At 38.1% G+C, this 23,915-nt stretch overlaps 2 protein-coding genes across 2 annotated transcripts in view; one reads left to right on the top strand and one right to left on the bottom strand.

Moving 5' to 3' along the window:
• The first annotated feature begins 5,292 nt into the window (after positions 1-5,292).
• On the top strand, positions 5,293-6,681 carry LOC102783992 (lamin-B1.S-like). The gene is made up of 3 exons (XM_006797378.2): positions 5,293-5,408; positions 6,044-6,264; positions 6,354-6,681. The coding sequence occupies exons 1-3, from the start codon at positions 5,310-5,312 to the stop codon at positions 6,595-6,597; spliced, it is 564 nt and encodes a 187-aa protein (XP_006797441.2). The 5' UTR covers positions 5,293-5,309; the 3' UTR covers positions 6,598-6,681.
• A 2,883-nt stretch (positions 6,682-9,564) lies between these two features.
• The window catches only part of megf10 (multiple EGF-like-domains 10), a 56,963-nt gene continuing 42,612 nt past the window's right edge, over positions 9,565-23,915 (bottom strand). Inside the window, exons 19-25 of the mRNA XM_087844036.1 lie at positions 22,523-22,651; positions 21,274-21,501; positions 17,837-17,943; positions 17,604-17,727; positions 16,422-16,466; positions 16,130-16,339; positions 9,565-14,684 (exon numbers count right to left, since the gene is read on the bottom strand). Coding sequence (XP_087700162.1) covers positions 14,518-14,684; positions 16,130-16,339; positions 16,422-16,466; positions 17,604-17,727; positions 17,837-17,943; positions 21,274-21,501; positions 22,523-22,651 — 1,010 coding nt within the window. The 3' untranslated portion in view covers positions 9,565-14,517. The remainder of the gene's footprint in view (positions 14,685-16,129; positions 16,340-16,421; positions 16,467-17,603; positions 17,728-17,836; positions 17,944-21,273; positions 21,502-22,522; positions 22,652-23,915) is intronic.

Below are 23,915 nucleotides of genomic sequence, written 5' to 3' on the forward strand. Positions count from 1 at the left end.
CAAAACACTTGCAAACTCCAAAACACTTGCAAACTCCAAAACACTTGCAAAGTCCAAAACACTTGCAAAGTCCAAAACACTTGCAAACTCCAAAACGCTTGCAAACTCCAAAACACTTGCAAACTCCAAAACACTTGCAAACTCCAAAACACTTGCAAACTCCAAAACACAACGGAACTGAGCAGATATTTGAGGTTTACACAGCTACATTCTCGCCTGAAAATATGTTAAACGTTTATTTTGTGACCCAGAAAGAATAATAAGAGTAATATTAAAACTAACTAGCTGCCACCATTGTTGGAAACTGAGCTGGGCTGCGCTATGAATTCTGGGACACAGCTCCTTCTTCTTCTTAGGGGTTTAACGGCAGCTGGCATCCTTGTACATGCAGTGCTGCCATCTTCTGTTTCAGTCCGTAAAAATTCTACTACTTGTTCCTGCATCTTTTGTGATCTTACAAAGCTTCAAACGACATGTCGACTATTAAATCAGTCATCGATGATTTTGATAGTCGACGTAATCGTGACTAGTCGACTAATCGTGGCAGCCCTATTTTCAACACAGCAGGTTACATGGTGTAATGTTTTTCAGTTAAAAAGAAACATGGTCTGACTCCTACCTAACTATATAAAGAGTAACTGAAAGTTAAATGCAGCTAATATGTCCTGTTTTAAGCCAGGCACTTCCACCTCTGCTCCGCTGCGTCTCAGCCACCATCGCTCTGGCAGCAACGGAGCTAGAGCAAGTAGGAGAGAGCCGAGCTGGAACAAACCATTTTGGGAGGGGGGAGGGGTTATCTATACTTTTGTTGTTAAAATGTTCCATCTCAATTAAGTACTGTATGCTTTTTATACTTTTAGTAGTGTGTCCCACAAACAGCAAATATTTTCAAAAAAAGTAAGACATCTTTGGGGGTGCTTTGATTCATTTTGGGGGTGCTGAAGCACCTCCAAAACTGGGCTAAAATCGCCCCTGCCTTATAGTACCATATCACCACATTAGAGCACTTCGCTGTCACACTGCAGGCTTCTTGTTCCTAGAGTATTTAAAAGTAGAATTGGAGGGAGAGCCTTCAGTTTTCAGGCCCCTCTTCTATGGAACCAGCTTCCAGTTTGGATTCGGGAGAAAGGCACTATCTCTACTTTTAAGATTCTGCTTCAAACTTTCCTTTTTGCTAAAGCATATAGTTAGGGCTACCCTTAGTAATGCTGCAATAAGCTGCTGGGGGTTTCCCATGATGCACTGAGTATTTCTTTGTCACTCACTATGTTACCTCTCTGCACTGAATCACACTTGTTATCAATCTCTGGCTGTCTTCCACTGCATGTATTTTGTCCTGCTTCCTTCTCTCACCCCAACTGTTTGCGGCAGATGGCCGCCCCTCCCTGAGCCTGGTTCTTCCGGATGTTTCTTCCTGTTAAAAGGGAGTTTTTCCTTCCACTGTTGCTAAAGTGCTTGCTCATAGGGGGTCATATGATTGTTGGGTTTTTCTCTGTATGTATTATTGCAGGGTCTACCTTACAATATAAAGCACCTTGAGGTGACAGTTGTTGTGATTTGCCGCTGCATAAATAGTCAATTCAAATCAAATCAATTTATTTATATAGCACTTTTCACAGGATAAAAAACATTTATTTATTTTTATAAAAAATAAAATTGAATTTGATTCAATTGGATCTTGAGAGTGGACTAAAATTTTGTTTTACACGTTTGTATAATGTATAATGTTTGTATAATTGTTCTGTATAATTTTGTATAATGATAAGCATCTTATCTGGTCTATAGATTGAGATCACTTGATGCCAGATATGAGTGGGGGTTGAGGCGTCTGGGAAGGGATCTCAAAACAGCACTGTAGGTGATGTCAGTTGTAGGCAATGTCAGTTGTTCTAGTAAGCCCTCTGTTCATTGATTGTTCACAGTCAACATAGATCGGCTGTCTCACTCAACGAAGGGGTATGATTGCGACATCAAGAAAAAAAATATTATTGATCATTTTGAGAATAATGTTGATGTTCTGAAACAGCGTAGCACATTTTGAATTGCATCAGAATAATTCATACACTATGAAAGGTCAGTCTGACCGGATAATAAATGGACTGTGGACCTCCATTATGATGCGGCGCTCAGAGAAGATATGACCCTGCTGGGTGGGGTCCACGATGTGATGTTCCTTTAACACTAATGATCTATTACGATCATTCTTTAAATGAACCTGAATGCACAAAAACACATAAAGCATGTACCTACTCATCAACAGCAACATCATATTATATCATATCTACACCCTACCAGCTACACATGACTGAAGCCCCCTAGCCCCAGAGTACAAATGATTTCGAAATCACTAAGTAAAAAACTTGAGGACTCTGCTTTTGCTTGCAGTCTACAGAAGCACAAGAATGGCACCAAGCAGTTAGTCTTCTGTCAGCATTGGAAGATGAACTCAAATTGATTAGTAAAGGTAACCGAGGTAAAAGTCTATACATTCTCCATAACAGAACAATTATTGCTGTAATACTATAACAAATTTAGACTAAGACGAAGACAATAAGATTCAGACTTAAAAAGAAGATAATAATGACTGTAATTATTCTCTTTTTTAATTTATTTTTTTATAGCTAGAACATGGTATTATTTGATATTGTTTTTTTTGTTTTGTTTTTTACATTAAATCTGACTTATATTCAAATTCATTTTCTGTAGATAGACTATAGGGATGCACTCTTTGGAATTCTACTTGAGAAATGCTTGAGTGAACTTGAGTGAGTGCAAAATATTTAAAAGAGCTACTTTTAATTTTTCTCAGCAATGGAAAGTAAGATCATTCTTCAATAATGGCCAAAGTTTACCATCAAACATTATCTTCAACTGATTTAATGAACATGATAGTGAGTGCAGTGAGTTCAGTGAACTTCCCAGTCACTAGATGTGATGTGATGTGTTTAAAAATAATAATAATGGATTGGATTTATATAGCGCTTTTCAGGGCACCCAAGGCGCTTTACAATGCTACTATTCATTCACACACTGGTGGAGGCAGCTACAGTTGTAGCCACAGCTGACCTGGGGCAGACTGACAGAGGCGAGGCTGCCATATCGCGCCATCGGCCCCTCTGGCCAACACCAGTAGGCGGTAGGTGAAGTGTCTTGCCCAAGGACACAACGACCAGGACAGAGAGCCCGGGGATCGAACCGGCGACCTTCCGGTTACAGATACGCTTCCCAACTCCCTGAGCCATGGTCGCCCCAAAAATGGGACATCAAGAGTGAAAATGTGCAGCGGAGAAAGTTGCAGAAACGATGCAAGCAAGATGTTTATTCAATTTTCAATTCAATTCAAATTTATTTATAAAGCACCAAATAAGTAAAAAAAAACAATTGCCTCAGAGTGTTTTGTAGACCCTATAATAACAGAGAAAACCCCAACAATCATACGGCCCCTATCAGCATCACTCTGATGCAGGACATTTCTAATATTAGAGATAAAATGCAAATGGAAGAAAGCAGGCCTACATATTTGTTTAATATGTGAATTGAAGGATATATCCTCTAGACCTGTAGTCAGATTGCCAGACTGCAGGTCTATAGCTGCAGCCTAAGTTAGCTATCATAGGGCGAGAGGCAGGGTGCACCCTGGACAGATCACCAGTTTGGCACAGGGCCTTTACAACTATATGTTTTAAATATTTCCTCCATACTGCAGCCTCAAGGACAAAAAATAAAAAGGTTTACAGATGTGTTGCTCCCTCACTCACAACTGAAAAAGATGCTTAGAAGACTTAAGGCACAAAATCAGGAAATAGTCATGGTTAACTGGTTGGCTGCAAAACACTAACTGGTTTTGTAAGTTTTAGTAATCCCTGTTTTTACCTGAATTAACTAAATGAACCGAATTGAATTGAACTTGTTTACCTGGATATGGTAATCTTAAAGTGCACTCCTGGTCAAAAGTTTTAGAACACCCCAATATTTCCATATTTTTATTGAAAATTATGCAGTTTGTCTCATTGCACTCTGAAATGAAAGCATAGTACAAATAAGCAATTGGAGTTAAAAAAACAAATCATGGAATCGATTTAGAAACCGAAATGTATTCTAAACTTTTCACTCATTAAAGTAGCCAACTGTGGCAGATATGACAGCTGAAAAACACCCGTGGCATTCTTCCCATATTTGTTGCAGAAGTTCCCATAAATGTGTGGCACTTGTAGGTTGCTTTGCTTTCACTCTTCTGTTCAGTTCATCCCAAACCAGCTTGATGGGGTTTAAGTCTGGAGATTGTGCTGGCCACTCTATTTTTTCAAGCTTACCATCTTGTTCTTTTTTCCCGAAGTAGTTCTGGCATCGCTTGGACTTTTGGGCGATTATCTTGCTGTAGGATGAACCCTTGATCCACTAGGCGCATACCAGAGGGTATTGCACGGCACTGCAGAATTCTGTGGTAGCCGTTTTGGTTCAGGGTGCCTCTCACTCTGTAGAACCAACCCTGGATCCAGCAGAACAGCCCCAGACCATCACACTTCCACCTCCATGTTTGACATTTGAGGCCACACACTGTGGAACCATCCTTTCGCCTACTCTATGCTGTACAAAGATCCTGCGTGATGAACTGAAGATTTCAAATTTTCATTCAGTCTTCAGAAGTCCACTGGTGGTGGTACATGGCCCAGGCAAGCTTCTCTGTCTTATTCTGACGTCTTACCAATGTCTTTCTAGCTGGAACTCATCCTGTCAAACCTGCAGCTTGAAGTCTTCCCTTCATAGTTGAAACTGATTTGCTTACTACCATTACTATTAAGCTGTGCTTGAAGCTGTTGTCCTGTATATTAGCTATCATGCAAGCTGTTGCGTGAAGGAATCTACTGGACTATCAGGTTACATCAGGCTCTTTATGTGCAGATACAACAAATTTTGTTCTTATTTGCTGTCTTTTCTAAGGGCTTTTCAAATGTAGTATTTTACTTTAGTAGAAAACTTGTGTCTGATTAATTAAAATCTTAAGATCTGAAGATCTAATCAACTGAATGCAATCTGCTGTAGACACCAGAATGTTAAACAGTTATTGACAATATACTGCACAATGCGGTGTGTTGATACCAGCTGAAGTCTGCTCATGCAGAGAAAGTAACATGTTAAAGTAGCACCCATAAGAAAGCGAAGAGAACTGTAAACATAACTTCCTGTATGTCAGGAAGTCACTGACAGCACTTAGTTCCTCTTTCAGGGTGTGAAACTGTTGCTGTTGTTGAATCTGGAAACATTTGTATATTTGTCTCCAGCCAGAAGATCTGCATCGTTTATCATAGATGAAAGAAGCATCAACCAACATGGCTCAGGGGGAGCTCAGAGAGTCTGCCCTTACGATTGAGAGCCTCACTGCGCAGCTAGTTGATCTGCAGAAGGAGGTTGGCTTTTTATCTTACGTATGAAGGCTTTAATTTTTGTCAGCCAAAATGCATGTGTTTCTTAGTGCTAAGTGTGAGTACAGACCATGGTTCCATTCCAGGAAGGATGTTAAATGATCTGAGTTTAGTAAAGCAATAGGTGTTTGCCTCAATGTTTCTTAATTTAGAAGATTGATGTCATATAATGACTGTCTCGATAGCTATCAGTATGAGTTTTTATAACTGTCTTCTATACATTGACATAATAGCTGCAGAAGTTTAGAGACATAAATACTGATCATGTCAGAATTCTATTTTTTACTGTAGCCCATCCAATCCTATGACATTTTTAAGATGTCATGAAAAAAATGATGCCAAAATATAACTTATATGCCAAAGAATCTGGCTCTACGAAACTACCTGTGTTTAAAGTTAAAAGTTAAAGTAAAGTTAAAGTAAAAAAAAACCCAACATCCTAACTTACTTACATTTCAGTACTGATTAGTATTGAGACCTAACCTAAATCCTTAAGAAAAATTTACCAAATACATTTGAACAATGCTGTTACGCAGATCACAAAGCAAACAAAATTAAAGCACTGCTGAATGACACTGTGGACTTGCTTGTTCACCTTTGTCTTCTTTGCAAATATTGAGACTCATGGTTGGCGTGAACGTATAGCAGAGCTGGAGGCAGCATTGGTAAAGGAAAAAAATACGAGCTGCAAAATGCTAGCAGACAAAGAACGTGAGGTGGCTGAGATCCAAGCAAAGATGCAGCAGCAACTTCATGAGTATGAGGAGTTGTTTGATGTTAAACTTGCTCTGGACATGGAGATAAACATCTATCGTAAGCTTCTGGAAGGAGAAGAAGAAAGGTGAGGAAACAAACACTTTGGCTCATCTTTTGACATCCCTTCTGAAAAGCTTTGATAACGCAGAACTCTTTAACTTTGTTTTTCTTTAGGTTAAAGCTGTCTCAAAGTCCTTCATCTCATGAAACCATGTCTCGAGGCTCATCCAGCAGTGGAAGTGTGTGCACCACTCAGGGAAAGCGGAAGCGTGTTGACATAGGGGAACAAAAAGCCAGCAGCTCAATGTCAAAAGTGCACACTGCCTCAGCCACAGGACCCATCTATATTGATGAGATTGACAGAGGTGGCAAATTCATCTGCCTTCAAAACAGTGGAACTGAGGCAAGTTTGACATGATTCATGTCACTTCATATGTATGTGGATTTCTAGAATAATTTTTGTGTATCAGACTTTCAAACTAAAACTATGTATGTGACAAGTCTAGTATTCTGGGTCACACTTGTTGGGATTTGGTACAGTTTAACAAAATACAAGTTTTTGAAAAAATGAATGTTTCCGATGTGTGCTATAAAACAGTCTGATTATAGATTTGGTTGATTTTGCAGAGAGTGCCTCACACTGCCAAGACAGCCTGCTTAATCATGTGACTTGGCTGCACCAACCACTCCTCATTACTATCATCTCTGAGCCCATCCACTCTGCTGCCAACTGTAACACAAAAACTATTTTTCTATCTTTTGTTGTAAATTTCAGCAAAAATGCATAACTGCGTGTTAAAACTGCATTAATTTTTTTCTGTAGGTATTCATGTGAACAACCAAAAATCAAACAGAACTGTATTTCTGAACTTTCTTTCTTGAATCTGTATTTAAATCTTAACATTTTCTCTTTTTGTGTCATTTTATTTTTGTTGACTTTTATACAGTTACAGAAAAGCCACAAGTGGTTCATTTTTTTCTGGTCTGGTAAGCTGTAAAAGTTCTATATCATCCTGTTAAACTAAAACAGGAAATCAAAGGATCTTAGTTGCCCAGAACTGCAAGGATATACTTGCTCTCAGAAATCTGGACCTTATGTGGACAAAATTTCCAATTACATAACACAAAATACTCTCATTGACTGGCAACAATTTACTAGACTACAAACAACTGAAAATATTACATGATTGTTGATGAATATATATTGATTGTTAATAAGGAAGTAACGGCAGTGTGTTGCAACTGTTACAACTCTTCGTATAGGATGAAAACTGACTTTAGTCACTCCTGTGTTAGTACTGGGTGGTAAATAATTGGATCTAAGACACTATGAACATTCACTGAAAGCAAAAGCTTGCATTTTTAAACAGTATGACTCATTTCTGTGAATTAGTGTGTGTATACAAATGCCACTGTATACACAGATGACTTAATTGTGATTGTATGTAAGTTTCTGACTATGAACAAGCATCACTTTAACTGTTTTTTAAAATATTTAAAAAGTACTTTCTGTGTGATATTTTGCATGCTATGGGTATATATCTCAATAAATGTATTCCCAAACTTACATTTGTCTGTATATATTTCAATTCAATTCAATTTTATTTTTTATTAAATTCAATATTTGATGTCTTCAGTATGTATCTACAATGTAAAAAGTAGCAAAAATAAATAAAAAACATTACATGAGAAGGTGGACACACTTTCTCATGTAATGTTTTTTAAATACATTAATGTAATGTAAATACATATACAGATAGTATGCATTGAAAAAAATAAAAATAAAAATCTTTTTCTACCTTGACTCATCCAGTGGCTGCAGCCCCACATGACCCTGAAGTGGTAAAGTAGAAGAGGATAGATTGATGTTAACCTGTCATTAATATGGCAGGTGTGACAGCTGCTACTAAAAGGGCTACTTTTACTTTTATACTTTGAGTACATTTCACAGCCTGTAGTCTGTGAGTCTTTACTTAAGTAAAGAAGCTGAAACAGAGGAGCCTGAATACCACCACATGAGTGAAGATAATCTGTTGGAGATCTGCTGTGCACACTGCCCTTAAAAGGAGTCAGCTCACTGGGGGAATGCAGGCCAGGGACGAGGGGAAATGTCTGAGTCGAACCTCCAGCAAAAGGTGAATCTACCTTACACTGTAAAAAAAATCCGTAAAAATACAGTACAATCTACTGCATAAACGTGAAGGAATTTTAGTTAATTTTAGTCATTTACAGGTATTTTTCTGTATTTCTCAACTACTGCAATGCATTGTGCGAAAAATAACCTGAAAAGGAGGGAAAAGTAAGAGCAAGAGCAGCCATTAGATTTCTTTCAGGCTTCATCTGGATTTTGGACTCTGGAGTTGGAGAAACTGCCTTCAAATTTCTGTGGTAAGTATTAAAACTCATGTTTTCTTTTATTAAAATTATGTTTTTCAAAAGACTCCGCATTTTTATTTAGAAAGAATTGTTAATTTATCTGTTAACAGGTTTTGGCTGTCTCCAGACAAGTCAGGAATATTTTGCTGACTCATTTTCTAAATAATCGTTATTTAGGTTTAACATGACTTAAGCTTTCCATTTTAGTTAATGTTAAAATAATTTTTACTGTGATACCACCAGTTTTGCCCTTAAGTGGCTGAACCAGTTTTCATAAATATTATAGTTAGCTGTCTGTGTCTCTCTGGGTATTACACAGCTGTGACTGCTATCTGCTATCTGTTTTGTATTTTTTGGTCATTCTTTAAGGCTTTGTGTAACGTGAAGGCAAGAAAGCGCAAGCAAAAATAACCAGTGGTGTAATGAATCAACAGAGGGTCCATGACCCTCTTGGGGACACTCCCATAGGGCTTAAAATCTGGGACTCTCCACCAATTGCTTTTAGAACTAAAGCTTCTCAGATGAGAGGTAAAACATCTTCCAGAAAATTAAAGAAGTCCAGATGCTTTTCTTTCTGAGCTCCATCGACTATGATGACCTGGATGACTGAAGAAATTAACAGGCACACCACAGGAGTAACAACCCTAAATATAACAAATACTGAAAAGATATTAGAAATGAAACAGGCTACACTGAAAAAAATGAATGGTTAGATTGGATATTTTGGACCGCCTACCAAGCAAATGTCTCATGCACAACCGTTAGACCAACCCTAGCCACAATTTCAACTCACATCAGAAAATAGTTCAGCCATCCTGGCACGCATGCTGAAGTTGTTCAAGTTGTTTGCTGCCCCCAAATGAAACCTGCAAACTGCTGCACTATCTTTACCCATCTGTAAAACCACAAACCCCTCCAAATGTTGATTACTACCCAGGAAATTACACCTGTTTTTATAGGAATGAATTGAATTGAATAGTGTATTTATATAAGAAGAATGGGTTTATTTTACAGGTTAATAATTTTGGTCATGTGTCATGTGATGGGCCAATGGTATGACTCCCTTTAATGGGTTCCATTTATTTCCCCACAGCATGAAATAGCAGAGAGGCCAGTAAGAAATGACATTTGTTTTGGCATATACAGCCTTTTTCCATCAAGGTTATTGAGGAACCAGCTGAGCTGACCCAGACTTTCAAATCAAAGTCAGGGTTTTCACTCTAGTGTTGGAATAATAATTTCCTGTATTTACATTTTCTTACAATGAGAATCATGGTTATGTGTACAAATGCAATAAAGTGATGCAAAAAAGTGTCGGGTTTAAGAAGGTTGTTACACATTCAAAATCAATCATATTTTATCACTGAAATATCTAAACATCACATGCTAAAAGCAAGCGACATGGACCCTGAAGCAGCAGGGTGGGCAACAAGTTACTTTTTAAAATAAAACTGTGTATAACAGCTAGAATAGCCATGTATCTAGCTCAGAAAAGTTGTAAATGACAACAGGGGCCACAGAGTAATGAAAGTGACTGCTGTGCAATATGTATAACTGATGGTATTTATGAAGTAGAATAATCACAAATGAATCATTACAATTTGAAATTAAATGCAATGCAATCACCTTTTCCTACATGCTGTATTTAATCACCATAAAGAAAATATCCTATAATTAGTGGTAAATTACTGAAAATCATAGTATTCAAAACACTGTTAGAATGAGAATCTCAAAACTTCATGTGTTATGTACAAAAAAATAACAAACAAAAAAGCAAACAGAAAAACAAAATGTTTTTTAAATGGCACTTTGGTTTACTTGTGTACTGATACAACACTGACTGCATTTGCTAGGATTACTAGCGATAGGAATGCTGAGAATTTAGTGATCCCTGTTTCATTATCGATAACACTTATAGATTCAATTCCTTATCAGTTCAATAAGTTCAAAACTTATCAATATGTTTTCATCAGCTCTGCTTTGAGAGTCACCACCATTGCTAGCATATAAAAATATATCACATCTCACGTGTGCACTATTCACCACACAGTGTGCGCATGTTGCAAATGTTTGTGCATGTTGGAGATATTTCTGCTCTTTTTTGTGATCAGTATTGGGATCCATCCATTCTCTTCCGCTTATTCTTGCCAGGGTCGCGGGGGGAGGGGCTTTCCCAGCTCAGTATTACAAAAAGTAATTATTACACATATTACACAGAACATTTTTCACACTTTAAAAAAAATGCTGTACGTTACTTAATTACTCCCAGGAGAGAGTAATTCTTTGTACCACTCATTACATTACTTTCTCTGTAAAATAGCTGAAACACACTCTCTCATAATTACCATTTAACAAGATAAACCTGATACTACAACTCAACACAGCAACACAAATACATGTTCTAATGAGGACACACATATGATCTTTCTCTTAGTATTTAGGTATGAATACAAAGCAAAGATGAAAACCGGCATGAAGAGACGTTAAAGTAATGACCACCGTGATTCAAACATGGTAGAAATGGAAACTGCAACCTGACTGCTCATTTGTATGTTACTGTTGATGTTAAGGGTCTTGGTGCTGGGTCGGCATTCACTCAGTTTTCACTCTTGGTTCTTGGCTAGCTTAGCATTAGCATGCTGTCCGTGCAGGTCTTTTTGTGCAGGCCAAAGTTGTGTTAGCATGGTTGTTTTTGTCTTGATATAATTTAAAGTTTACCATCACACTCTTGTCCTTTTGTGCAATAAAAATAAATGTCCACATCCATGCTGTAGATTGTGCTGCTATTTTCCTTGTCTGACACACAAACTGAAATCAGCTGATTGTAGTGCAAGTGCAACTGGAACCGGTAAGTGAGATCGATGGGCAGGCAGACTAACAGTTCTAATGAATTGGACTACTGGAGCAGGTTCTCTACAAGAACCAGTTTTCTATATAAAAACATCAAATACATTTTCAGCTGCTATAATCTTCAACATTTCATCTTCTAAAAACCAATCATGAAACCTTTCAGAAATTTGCTTAAACTCAATCAAATAACCCATATACAATTCTATTGCAATAAAATAAAAGAATTGATGAGTATCCCATGTCATATGCAATGGTAAATGGACTGAATCTTATAGAGTGCTTTTCTACTCTCCCAGAGAACTCATAGCACTCTATACAACATGCTACAATCACCTTCTTCTATACTTATACTGCTTCCTAACCACATTCAGACACATTCATACTCCGACGGACTGGAGGAGCCAGGATCGAACCACTAACCATCCGATCAGCAGGTGACCTGCTCTACCTCCTGAGCTACAGCTCAGCTACTTCAGTAAGCTTGAAACAAAGTGCTCACATTTTTTAGCAGCGTACCCTGGAATTGTTTGGGATTGTGAACATCAGATTTTGAAAGTTATGGGAAGGCCTATGTTAATTAAAATGATTGCAGGTCAATGGTTATTACAGCGACAGCTGCAAAAAAGCCTGAAAACCAACCTCCAATATAGGGTGAAATGCAATGCTAAAAAAATAAATAAAGGAACACTTGAGAATATAGCATCACATCATTTACACTTATGGCATATTGATCCAGTTACTCAAGTAGCAGAGGGAGTTGTTAATCAGTTTCAGGTGCACTAGAAAGACAACATTGAAACCTCAAAACAGGAATGGTTTTACAGGTGGAGGTCAGATCTTTTTTCCCCTTTTCAACTTTTGACTGTTTAATTTCACTAGTTTTGCCTTTGGCTGGGGTTAGTGTCATTACTGGTCGCATGAGGTGATATTTGAACCCTACAGAATTTGTACAGGTAGACCAACTCCAACAGATGAGAGCAGGTTCACCCTGAGTAGATGTGAACATTATGCTGCTACTTGTAAAACTGTTTAACATCACCAATTTGGGGGGGTGTCACTGACTGTCTTAAGGAGTCATTTCCGTGGAGGGATGTGCAGACCTCTGCAGGCTAGGCAACAGTACAATGACTGCCACTGGGTATTAAGGTGAAATCATGGGATCCATTGTCCAACCCTGCACTGTTGCATTTTGGTGGAGTATGCAGGCAGTTCCGGGAGGATGGAGGAATTGATACCAGTGAGTAGCCCCCATGCTTGCTTGACGTACGTCCATTATAAAACCTTTTGGACAATATGTGTCAGTCATTTCAGTGCTACCAAGTTGCAGGAGGAGGTTCCTCAGGACACCATCTGCTGTCTCATTAGGCCTCCCCATTGTCTGGCATGCATGTAGGGCTGAAGGTTCTACAATGCTTTTTTTTAATTGGCAAGTCAAAGGCCAATTAAATTCTTGTTGGTCATCATAATTGACTACAACAGATAATTTCTCTTTGATAGCACAAAAAGGATTTGTACTCATTGGGCAACAAAATACTGAGACGAATGGAAAACCAATAAACGTAGTGAATATCTAAGGAGGAGAAATGTAGATTTACACAAGTTGGAAAGATCTTTGGAGTCATTTCTAAATAACTGCAGGTTTCAAGATTAGTGCTTCAAACAACAATAGATAAATTCAAATAATTTCGATGTGTAACCACCAAAGACCCAAGTTGTCACCCTCAGAGGAAATGAAATTGGTTAGAATGTTCATGAACAACTCAGGAGCCACCAAACACAAACCTGCCATGAACGGGAAACAGCTGGAATATTAGTGTCACTATCCACAGTGAAGTGTATTTTCATCACCGCTTATCTAGTGCTATCTAGGGTTGTGGAGGTAGCAGCCCAAGCAAGGATGCCCCCGTCTTCTCAGCTTATCCAGGGGAACACTGAGGCGTTCCCAGACCAGCTTCTCGCCTCCCCTTGTATACCCCATACTCCCAAAGCACCTGCCACAGAACATTCTGAGGGATACTGTGAAATGCTTTCTCTAAGTACAAAACAAATGTAAAATGGTAAGGCAAACTCCTGGTTCAGCATTCCATGACCAGGACAAAAACCTCACTTTTCCTCCTGCATCCAAGAATTAGTTAATAGACACTCCTCTCCAGTACCCTGGCATAGATCTTCCTAGTGGGCTTGAACCCCTGTAGTTGGAGCACACTCTCCGGTCTCCCTTAAACATGGGGGCCACCACCAGGGTCTGTCAGTCCACCCCAGATCTCGATGCAACATTGCAGAGACAAGTCAACCAGGACAACCCTTCGATACCCAGGGCCTTTAGGAACTCACTGCAAACTTCATAGATTCCTGGCAGTTTGGCCACTAAGGAAGGTATCTTACCACCCAACTATGTCACATAACCTGTTGAAGTCAACAACAACCCACCCACACTATACCACTTTCTCCAACTGGTGGTTTCCCAAAAATGCAGACGGAAAGTCTGTTTCCGTGCCCTCACCAAACTGCTCCCACTCGTGAGTTTTTGCTTCAGCTATTGCCCTCACCACATTCCACTGGGTATGTCAGAAAGACAATGATTCCATCTCTTCAAAACTCCATCAAAGCGTCTGGAATAATCTTTTCAAAGCCTCAAACTCAACCCTATTGAAAACAGTGGACTACACATAAAGGTCAGTTCTGTACCAGGAAACCAACCAATTTAAAATGGTCAAGGTATTACTTGGTAAGGAGGTTTATATATTTGATCCTGTATGTATAATTTTGACCTTGTGTGAATCTGAGAAAAAACCCAAATAAATACAAACTTGTGCACCAACGTCTTGTTTTTAGAGTCATTAAAGATTTATGCTGTATGATAATTTTACCCTTGAAAAAAGACAGCTCAAAGAAATAATAAAAAGATCATAATTACAATGACGAGTGAAACTTTTGACCACAATTGTATATATCCAACTTGTAGTCATAATCCATAGTTATAATAATATTGTAAAATAACACATAAGGACTAGCATTTTATGAGTACATAGTGTGCCAGTTTGTAGAAGACACAGTGCTGAAGCTACAGCCTTGTGGTAAGGCCTAATCTTGGTTCAGAGTTTCTGTGGGATTATTCACTGTCCAGCTTCTTGAGCTCTGAGGAAGGACTCTCTCTGGATGGCAGGATATCGTAGTGGCAGGGGATGTGGCTGTTTCTTGGTAAATCATATGGATCCTGCCCGAACTTCACATGGCCACTGCCATCTCTTGTGGACTGGATGGTGCTTACCGTTGAATCTGAAATCAAAGAAATATCAGTTGGCATAGTATAAGGTACAAAACTGTTGATATAAAGAACCAGAACACTATTTTAAGATGCTTAATTTTAATCATGTACCTCTATTTTTATTTGATCGAACATTTATACAAATAGAAATAAAACGTCTGATAAAAACGCAGAAACAGTGAGAAAGTCTAAATCAGAGAGGAACTGTGGCAATTTGTCTATTCAGTTCTTCTATTTTTTGGGACAATATTTCTTACCTCCACAGGCTCTTGACACAGTGTAAATGAAAATGTCAGCCATGAAAGTATTGTGAAAAACTTAATACAAATCAAAGCAGTTGTTTTTATAGTGTATGTATGCGTAGTATGGTGAGACTAGCGCCATGTTACAAAAATCAAGAGGTTCATGACCGGCCCATGTGACACATGATGTGACATAAAAATTGCCACGAGACACTCACAGCACATGAAAGAAGGTTTTTATGTTTGCATGCTAAAGTTTCCTTATCCCTGATAAGTTCATACATGATAGTTAGAATGTGCTTAATGGTACAGCCACACTAAGTAAAATACTGGTTGGAAACTGGGACAAAAAAGTACTGTGACCAACTTGCAATCTTTCAAATTGTTGCTTCAAAGTGTGACCAGGTTTGTGGCCACTCACAGCTGGTTGCCATCATATAAGTGACCTTGCTGTTTGTCATGTTTGCCATGTGCCAGGTTTGCTATGCTTATTCTACTGTAGAAACATGAACAGCTAGAAATGGAGGCTACTTTTTTGTTATTAGCAAAAATAAGCTGATGGTAGCAAAAAACAATACCACCCCCCCCCCCCCCCCAAAAAAAAAAAAAAAACAACAACAAATAAAATAAAAAAAATAAATAAAATAAAATAAATGAAAATTAAATATTTATTTTACCTGCCTGGTGCACAGATAACTGAAGAACCTTTACAGTTCCAATTATGCTGTAAAGTGATTACTGCATTATATTACTGCATTGCTGAAAAATGTAATGTCAAGACTGTGAAAACACAATACCCTCAACCCTCGACTCCAAACTACAGGTGACCAGTTGCTGCAGTCAGTCACCAAATGTGAAATAATCCAGTGCAATTACTGTACAACCAGCAATTTTGTTCTACCTGCAAGGGCATAGTTCTGCTATTTTCACTCTGAATGGGTTTTTAAAATGTTTATTAGCATGATATAAATCAATTTACCATGTTTTCTTATTGCACATTGTATGAACTGATAACTGATGAATCTGCAATCTACATCTACAATTCACTTCAAGTGTTAAAATGTTAACATAGTGCAGTAGAAAAATAGTGTAATATAAATACTATATTTTGAAGATTACGTCATATTCTCCATCTCTAGTTCTACATAGCAGTTATGCAGTTAATATTGCAGAAAGAAAGTAGACAGCGATAACAAACAGAGTTCAGTCCTCACCAATTTCATAGACATTCTGGTTATTGGTTGGGCTTCTGCTACGAATCTCAGCATATGGTGGATCCCGCCTAGCTGGTGATTTCATTTCCACATAGCCACATTCTGTGTTTTTGGTTATCAGCATGGGAGGATCCTTTATTGTGGCATATGGGTTTTCAGAGCTGCTGAGCGAACAGGAGCTGGCATGATAGGGTGTGCCCTTCATCAGATCTGCACAGCACAGACAAAGGATCCAGTGACAACTGAATATCAGCATTAAAAATGACAGTTCGTAGTTATGTATAGGACTTGCCTCTTAAAGATTTCTCCATGTAACTTCTATCACCTCCACAGGCTCCTGAAACCAAAAAGTGTAAATCAGTAGATCAATAACTGAACAGTAAAAGTAAAAATAATGTGAGAAATTTTACTAAATAGAAAAAATCTTTTATAATATTAAGAGCTGGGGCTGAAGTAGAGCAAAAGTATTCTATTTTTTTTAATTTTTTTTTTTTTTTTACCAGTTTTAATGTCAATACAAACACTATGCTAATAAAGTCTTATTACATAACTCTACCCACAAGCACTAGGTATGTGGACTAGTGACTGTAAAGTGACAGTGTTTGTGTTACATCGATTCAGTTCCTATCTGATTCATGGTTACAGAGCAGCTGGGGCTTATCCTACCAATGTTACTCACATTCACACCTGCTGTTAACTTAGAATTCTCACAATAGTTGTGTCTTTGGACTTTAGAAAGACAATGAGTGAACGTACCAAGCAAGATCTAAATTATTTTCACAAATGTTGAATATTAGATCAAGACAAATATTGATCACATAACACTGACCAACTGTCCAACTCAAATAAGCATCTACACAAAACAAACTCATAAAATTGACATATTAGCTCAGACTTCTCTGTTAATATAGCCCCACCTGGTGGCATTAACCAGATATTGTATGTTAGTCACTGATGGTGCACCAATTAACACCTTAACTTACAGAAACATCATATTACACATGTGGTAGACCACAATATTTTTCCAGTCATCCTAAACTGGTAAAATTTATTACAAATTATAATATAATTCTATCATCTTATGTCTAAAGCGAGCAACATAAAACTGAATTCATAGACAAGACCTAAAGAAATTAACATGTTTTCTTACCTTATAGCTGCTTAGTACACACATAATATGTAAGTGATCACCCAGAACTATACAAGCAAGAATCTACTCACTGTAGGTCAAAAATGCACATCACACAACCTGGATCCTCTATGTACAGCAGCCTCATTCAAAGTGAATGTAATAATTTAGCCTACCCTAGATTGTTCGTGTCTGTCACAATATAGTTATGTGGAGTAGGAAATCATGCAATGTTAATTTTTTGTTTTTTTGATAATGATAACACACACACACACACACACACACATGCACGCACGCACGCACGCACACAGCAGCTGATTATAATATTTGCAATCCACAACTCACCCAGTTGATTTAAGCAGTCCCCATGTTTCCACTCTGCATGTAGTGTGCCAGTATGATCAACAAGAAGAGCACATTTTCTCTGATCCATATTTTTAACGTTTACAAAAACCTGGTTGTTCTTCGCCTAAAAATGGCACAAAAATAGCTCTTAGTATGTTCTTTTACAGACAGTCAACAGAAATTGTACTCTGCAATCTCCTTGTTCTTCTGTCTTAGAGGATTTAAATCTCTACCTTTCCATTTGGACCACGCTGGGGGCTGATGCATTGGGTCAGAGTATGGTAACTAGGGTTGGAGAAATAATTGCTTAGATGGGGCTCACATGTTGCTGGATAACCACCTGAAAAGTTACAGGAGCTGTTAGATACAAAGTATGTCATGTATATATATCATTTCTTCATGTCATTGCTGTCTGGGGCAGTCTGTAAAACAGTCATTTTGTTGGTTAAGCTTCACTCAAATGTCGGAGACATCTGTCCCATCGTCTGTTGTTTATTTGCATTTACCATGCATTCACACTTATTCATAGAATACATCTCACATTACAAAATGTGAAAGCTTCATTTCCTCAAGAATCAAGAAGACAAATGTGTTTTTTTCATAATCGCAGTAAATTTAACCTCATAAGACCCGAACTCTTTCATGGCATGCATTTTTAATTTCTCTTTGCTATTTGGGCTGATTGTGACCTGATGAATGTAAGAACAAAGAATTACCTGATTTTTTCAAAAAAAAAAATTTTTGCTTCTGAGAAAACTGTGATTCACATATGAGAACATGTGTTTTTAATTTCAATAGAATAGTGGCAGTATAATGTCCTCGTAAGTGGACATCAGGCCCTTGTAGAGCATAATTTATTATTTTGGTCTATACGACCCAAAATGTGATGTATGTGGACGCCCGGTCCTAGGAGGTTAATTTAAAGAGTATTGAAGACCTTTAGCGATGAAAAACTGGATTATGTTCAGGTGCATCAACTTCACGTGTAATATTCTTGAGCTGCGTATGTGCATGATATTAAACTAAATGGATATAGTTTAGAAAACATTTAGAAAAGTAATAAAGTAATTAAAGTGTATAGAGTAAATGGATGATTGTGGATTGTAGTGCTGTGAGTAGAAAGAAAACTTCAGGACCAAGACCTGTGAATGGCTTCTTTTAAATCTGGTGTGTGAATAGTTTTGACTTTTGATGAATATCAAAAATAATTTTTCCAGTCAAAGTTCAAGGAGGAATGAAATACTATAACAATACTACACATTTTACCAATTTCTTTTTAGCAATTCATGCATAAGGAAATGTTCAGAGCTTTTAAAAGTATAGGGTTAGGGACAGAAAAACACATGTTCTTCTTCAGGCTCCAGGACTGCTACTGCCAAAAACTTAGTCATGGAGTGAAGAGACTGTTCATCCATGACGTCATTGGTACCAACTGGAAAAATTAGTGTCTGAGTAGAGAGAAGTCTGTGAATAATGGCAGAACTTCAATCATATCTGCCACTTTGCCACCATGGAGATAGTTAAGCCTTGATAATACTCTGTGGACACAGATACAGACAGCTGGAGAGATTCCTGTTGTACACAAGTGAATGCGCATGCGTAAGCTGGCATGCAGCCGGTTTCAGTTGCTCCTGTTTTTTTTTCTCCATACTTTTCTTTGTCTCTTAATTATTACATAATTTCTTCTGGGATTAATTAAACATTTTGATTGTGATCATATTTTAAAGTCTACTATCTGGGGCCATGGATATCCACCTCATACTTGTGGATAAAGTATAACCAAGGCTTAAGTGATAGCACAAGAGACCTCAACAATAAATCACCAATAATGATAATTACAGGTTGCTTGTGCTTATAGCCCACATTGTAGACAGAATGTTTGAAGAAAAGAAGAACACTGACTCTAATCAACTGTAACAGTTACAGCAGATTCAAAAACAGAGGTAATTAAAACAGTTTTGCTTGTGTGCGTGGGAGGAGGGAGAGTGTCACTGGAGATGATCATGCCAGTAAAAACAAGTTTTCAGGACACTGTTGGGTCATTGGCTTAAACTCAGCCGGAATGACTTGGACTCCGGAAAGGAAGGAGTGGAAAGACTCTTTTGAAGTACTCAGTGAACATGTAGCTCACTTAGACAGCTTACTTAACTTAGACCTGTTAGCTGTCTAATTGAGGAGCAAAGTAAATCTTGTCGCAGTCATTGGTTTTACCCCAGGGTTCTTAACTCTTGGACTTTGATTTCTTGTTTATTGTTAAATATTCTCTATTTGGTTTTTGGCTTCATTATTATTTATATTTGTATCTTCTTGTAATTCTTATGGCTTAATAATCTGCACATATAAAAGGCATTCCCCCAGCAGAGAATCTCTAATGTGCTTAAATTATGCTGTGACAGAGGGTGCTGGTTTAGCTCAGTGCGCTGAGTCTGGCCCTTTGCTGCATATTCCCCCTTGTCTCTCTCTGCTCCTGCTTTCCTGTCCTTTCTTCACTGTGTCTATCAAATAAAGCTGAAAAAGGCCAAAAAAGATGTTGTAAATGAAAACTTGGCACACATCCTATTTTAAACTGAAACATAACCTTCTACTAACACTTTTTGTTTTGATTCTCTCAGCAACAGACTCAGTGATGTTGAGTAAAGATTAATATAAAACAAAATTCAACATTCATATAGGCTTACTTTAGTACAGCTATTTTATGGACAAATTTGATATGAGATCAGCAAGGACAGTGTAGGTGTCCTGCTTAGGATCATATATTAATGCTTATAGAACAATACAATTGTTGTATTGTTCTCATGATATTGTTCATGCAACATACATCATGAAGGAATGTTTCTTTCATGATACGCATGAAGGAAACATTAAGATGATACTAACATTTTTAGATCTCTTTCTCTACCTGCAGACGTCTATGGATCTTCCAGGAATGGTGGTGCTGTTTTGTGGGGAATTAACTGGTCAGTAGGCAGTGATTTTATACCTAACCTAATATGTGTTGCAAATCTAACCTGCACTGCAGCAGTTTAGTTTCACAGTATAAATTACAACCTAAATTACCCCTTGAAGAAGTGACACATCTTCATAGTACAGAAACCCCAAGGTTAACCTTGAAGTTACACCAAGATAAGCCAAAATCCTGCATTATAGTACAGGGTTTAGGAAAGGAGAAGCAATTGCCTCTGGAAGGCTCTCATTGGAATATAGTTCTGATGTTGGGGTTATCTCATAACCCTGAGATGTATGAGGGGCTTCAACTCTTCAGTGATAAAACAAACAAACAAAACAAACAAACAAACCTCATTTATACTTTTAACAGCTAAAATGTTATTGCTTGTCACCATATCCAACATGTGTGATGATGAAGAGTTAGAGTGCATTGTGAAAATGTAATTCCTTTACCACATAGCAAGAAAAACCAACTCAACTCCTGCAATTTTAGCTTCGCATAACCAGTGTTCCTTCCCTTACTATGAAAGGAATTTTACACCTCTGGTATTTAACAATATAAGCTTAGCAATATAAGGTTTAGAACTGTAAATCTGTAGTGAGGTTAACCATTTAAAATCAATAAAACAAACAAGGAAAACAGTATAAATAGTAGACGAAATAATGCTGGTACAGCACAATGAGACCTAGTTGCAGTTTAAAACAAGTAAATATGTAAATGTACCTGTTATATTGTAATCAGCAGCAACACTCACAGCAGGAGTGTAAGTCACAGATGGCATGGTGGGCTCTTTGCCCTTCTGCTTTTTCCTGAAGATAATGAAGAGGAGCAGAAGGAAGAGCACAAGCAGCACAAGGATAATGATTCCTGCAATGGCTCCAATCTGGTAAGAGTCTACATGCATCGCTGCACTAGTCAAAGTGTTGAGGCTGCCCACCACAATCACACCAGCTGCACACAGGAGGGGGAGGGAATGTAGAATAAGAGTTAGATGTTTTTGAGTCTGTTAGGTTTAAATGAGTTAGTTTTTCTAATGGAGAGTGATTAGAGAAATCAGTAAATTTGATTAAATTAAACCTCTATAACCTCAATCCCAGAGAAGGTGGGATGCTGTGTAAAATGCAAAGTAAAACAGAAAGCAATCATTTGCAATGAAAGTATGTGCAGTATTTTTTAATAATATTGCCTAAGCAAAACATGTATAATATAAATAGAATTGGTCCCAGCACAGAACCCTGTGGAACTATGTGACTAACTTTTGAGTGAAGAAGACTCACTATTTACACAAACAAATTGAAATCTAGCTGAAAAACACTACTGAATTATTGATGAGTGAAAAAGTGTTTGCCCTCTTCCTGATTTCCTATTTTTTTTGTATGTTTGAACACTTAAATGTTTGGGATAAAATGTAAATAAAATGTAAAAATCCAAAGCTACATGGCCCTGTGTGAAAAAGTGATTGCCTCCTAAACCTAATAACTGCTTGCGGCACCCTTAGCAGCAAAAACTGCAATCAGGCATTTGCGATAAATGAAAATGAGCCTTATCGTTATAGTGCTGTGGAGGAATTTTGACTCACTCATCTTTGCAGAATTGTTGTAATTAAGCCACATTGGAGGGTGTTTGAGCGTGAACCATCTTTTTAAGGTCATGTTATAGCATCTCAGTTGGATTCAGGTCAGGACCTCTACTAGGCCACTCCAAAGTCTTCATTTTGTTTTTAGGTCTAGGATAGCACATCAATATGGCCTGTTCCTATTAGGACAGACAAGGCTAATGTTAAGGACTTCAGAAAAAGTAAAATTCCATCTAAGTCTTTGAGTGATAAGTTCATTACTGATTTGCAAATTGTTGTATTCTGATTATTTTACATTTTACACAGCATCACAACTTTTTTGTTTTTGTGAATTAGGTTTGTAGTTTGTGTCATTAAACAACGTTTGATTCCATTTTTACTGAAGTACATTCTCACCTTGGTCACATCGAGCTCCCTTCCAACCTGAATTGCAGTAACACGAACCAGTCATGTGATCACAAGTGGAATTATTTAGACAGTCACAGACCTGATGGCAACCATAACCATATAAACCAGGAGGACACTCTGGAAAACAGAAAAAGAAAAGAAAAAGGTTAATTCTGTTCATCTGGATGTAGCGCTATTTAGGATTGGTTTGACTTTAGCCACGTTCTAAATCAGTATAAGTATTGCAAATAATGGACCATCAAGGATGGTAGGAAAGAAGCTGCAGAACTGCATTTGTGGCTTGTCAAAACTAACAACAGACATGGACCTTAAAATCTACCAAGGCAGGGAGGCAAAAGGGCAAGATCCCAAAAAAAACCCCAATGTACACTATACTGCCAAAATATTTGCCCCACCCATCAAAATAACCGAATTTATCCATCCATTTACTAAACCTTTTTCAAGGTCACGGGGTCACTGGAGCCTATCCCAGCTGTCTTAGGGCGAGAGGCAGGGTAGACCCTGGACAGGTCACCAGTCTGTCGCGAGGCTAACACATAGACAGACAACCATTCACACCTATGGGCAATTTAGTGTTTCCAATTAACCTATCCCCACTAACTGCATGTCTGTGGACTGTGGAATCAAGCCGGAGTACCCGGAGAGAACCCACACAAACACGAGAAGAACATGCAAACTCCACACAGAAACCCTGATGGTGGAATTGAACTCAGGACTTTCTTGCTGTGAAGCAACAGTGCTAACCACCATGCGACCGTGCTGTCCGAATTGAATTTAGGTTTTCCAAAAACTTCCATGGCCACAGGTGTATAAAACTAACTCTCAGGAATTGAGTGAATTCCAGAATGGTACTGTGACAGGATGCCACCTGTGCAACAAGACTAGATATGAAATACTTATGAAATTTCCTCGATGCTACATTTTCCACAATCAACATCATTATTATGACAAAGTGGAAGTGATTAGGAATGACAGCATGTAAGCCACAAAGTGGTGGGACACAATAAATCACAGAGCAGGATCAGCGGATGCTTAGGCGCGGAGTTCGCCAGCTTTCTGCAGTCAGTCGCTACAGACCTTCAAACTTCATTTGGCCTTTAGATTAGATTAATGAAATTTCATTGGCCGAGCAGTGTAAAGTTAAAAATTTGGTGGAGGGGGGATTATTGTGTGGGGTTGCTTTTTAGGAATTGGGACTGGCTCCAGCGAAAGAAACTCTAAGACATTTTGGACAATCTCATTCTCCCAACTCTGTGGGAGCAGTTTGGGGATTGCCCCTTCCTGTTACAAGATGACTGCATACCAGTGCACATGTAAGGCCCATAAAGACATGGGTGAGCAAGTCCTGACCTCAGCCCAAAAGAACAGAAAGGGATGAATT

This window comes from Neolamprologus brichardi, chromosome 7, assembly GCF_056152115.1.
Source record: "Neolamprologus brichardi isolate AB-2024 chromosome 7, ASM5615211v1, whole genome shotgun sequence".
Taxonomy (NCBI): Eukaryota; Metazoa; Chordata; class Actinopteri; order Cichliformes; family Cichlidae; genus Neolamprologus; species Neolamprologus brichardi.

Bases quoted from the DNA above. Each gene is read 5' to 3' on its own strand.
- LOC102783992 (XM_006797378.2), top strand. From the start codon at position 5,310: ATGAAAGAAGCATCAACCAACATGGCTCAGGGGGAGCTCAGAGAGTCT. The intron at 5,409-6,043 runs GTTGGCTTTTTA...GCAAATATTGAG, and splicing joins TAGTTGATCTGCAGAAGGAG to ACTCATGGTTGGCGTGAACG. The intron at 6,265-6,353 runs GTGAGGAAACAA...GTTTTTCTTTAG, and splicing joins CTGGAAGGAGAAGAAGAAAG to GTTAAAGCTGTCTCAAAGTC.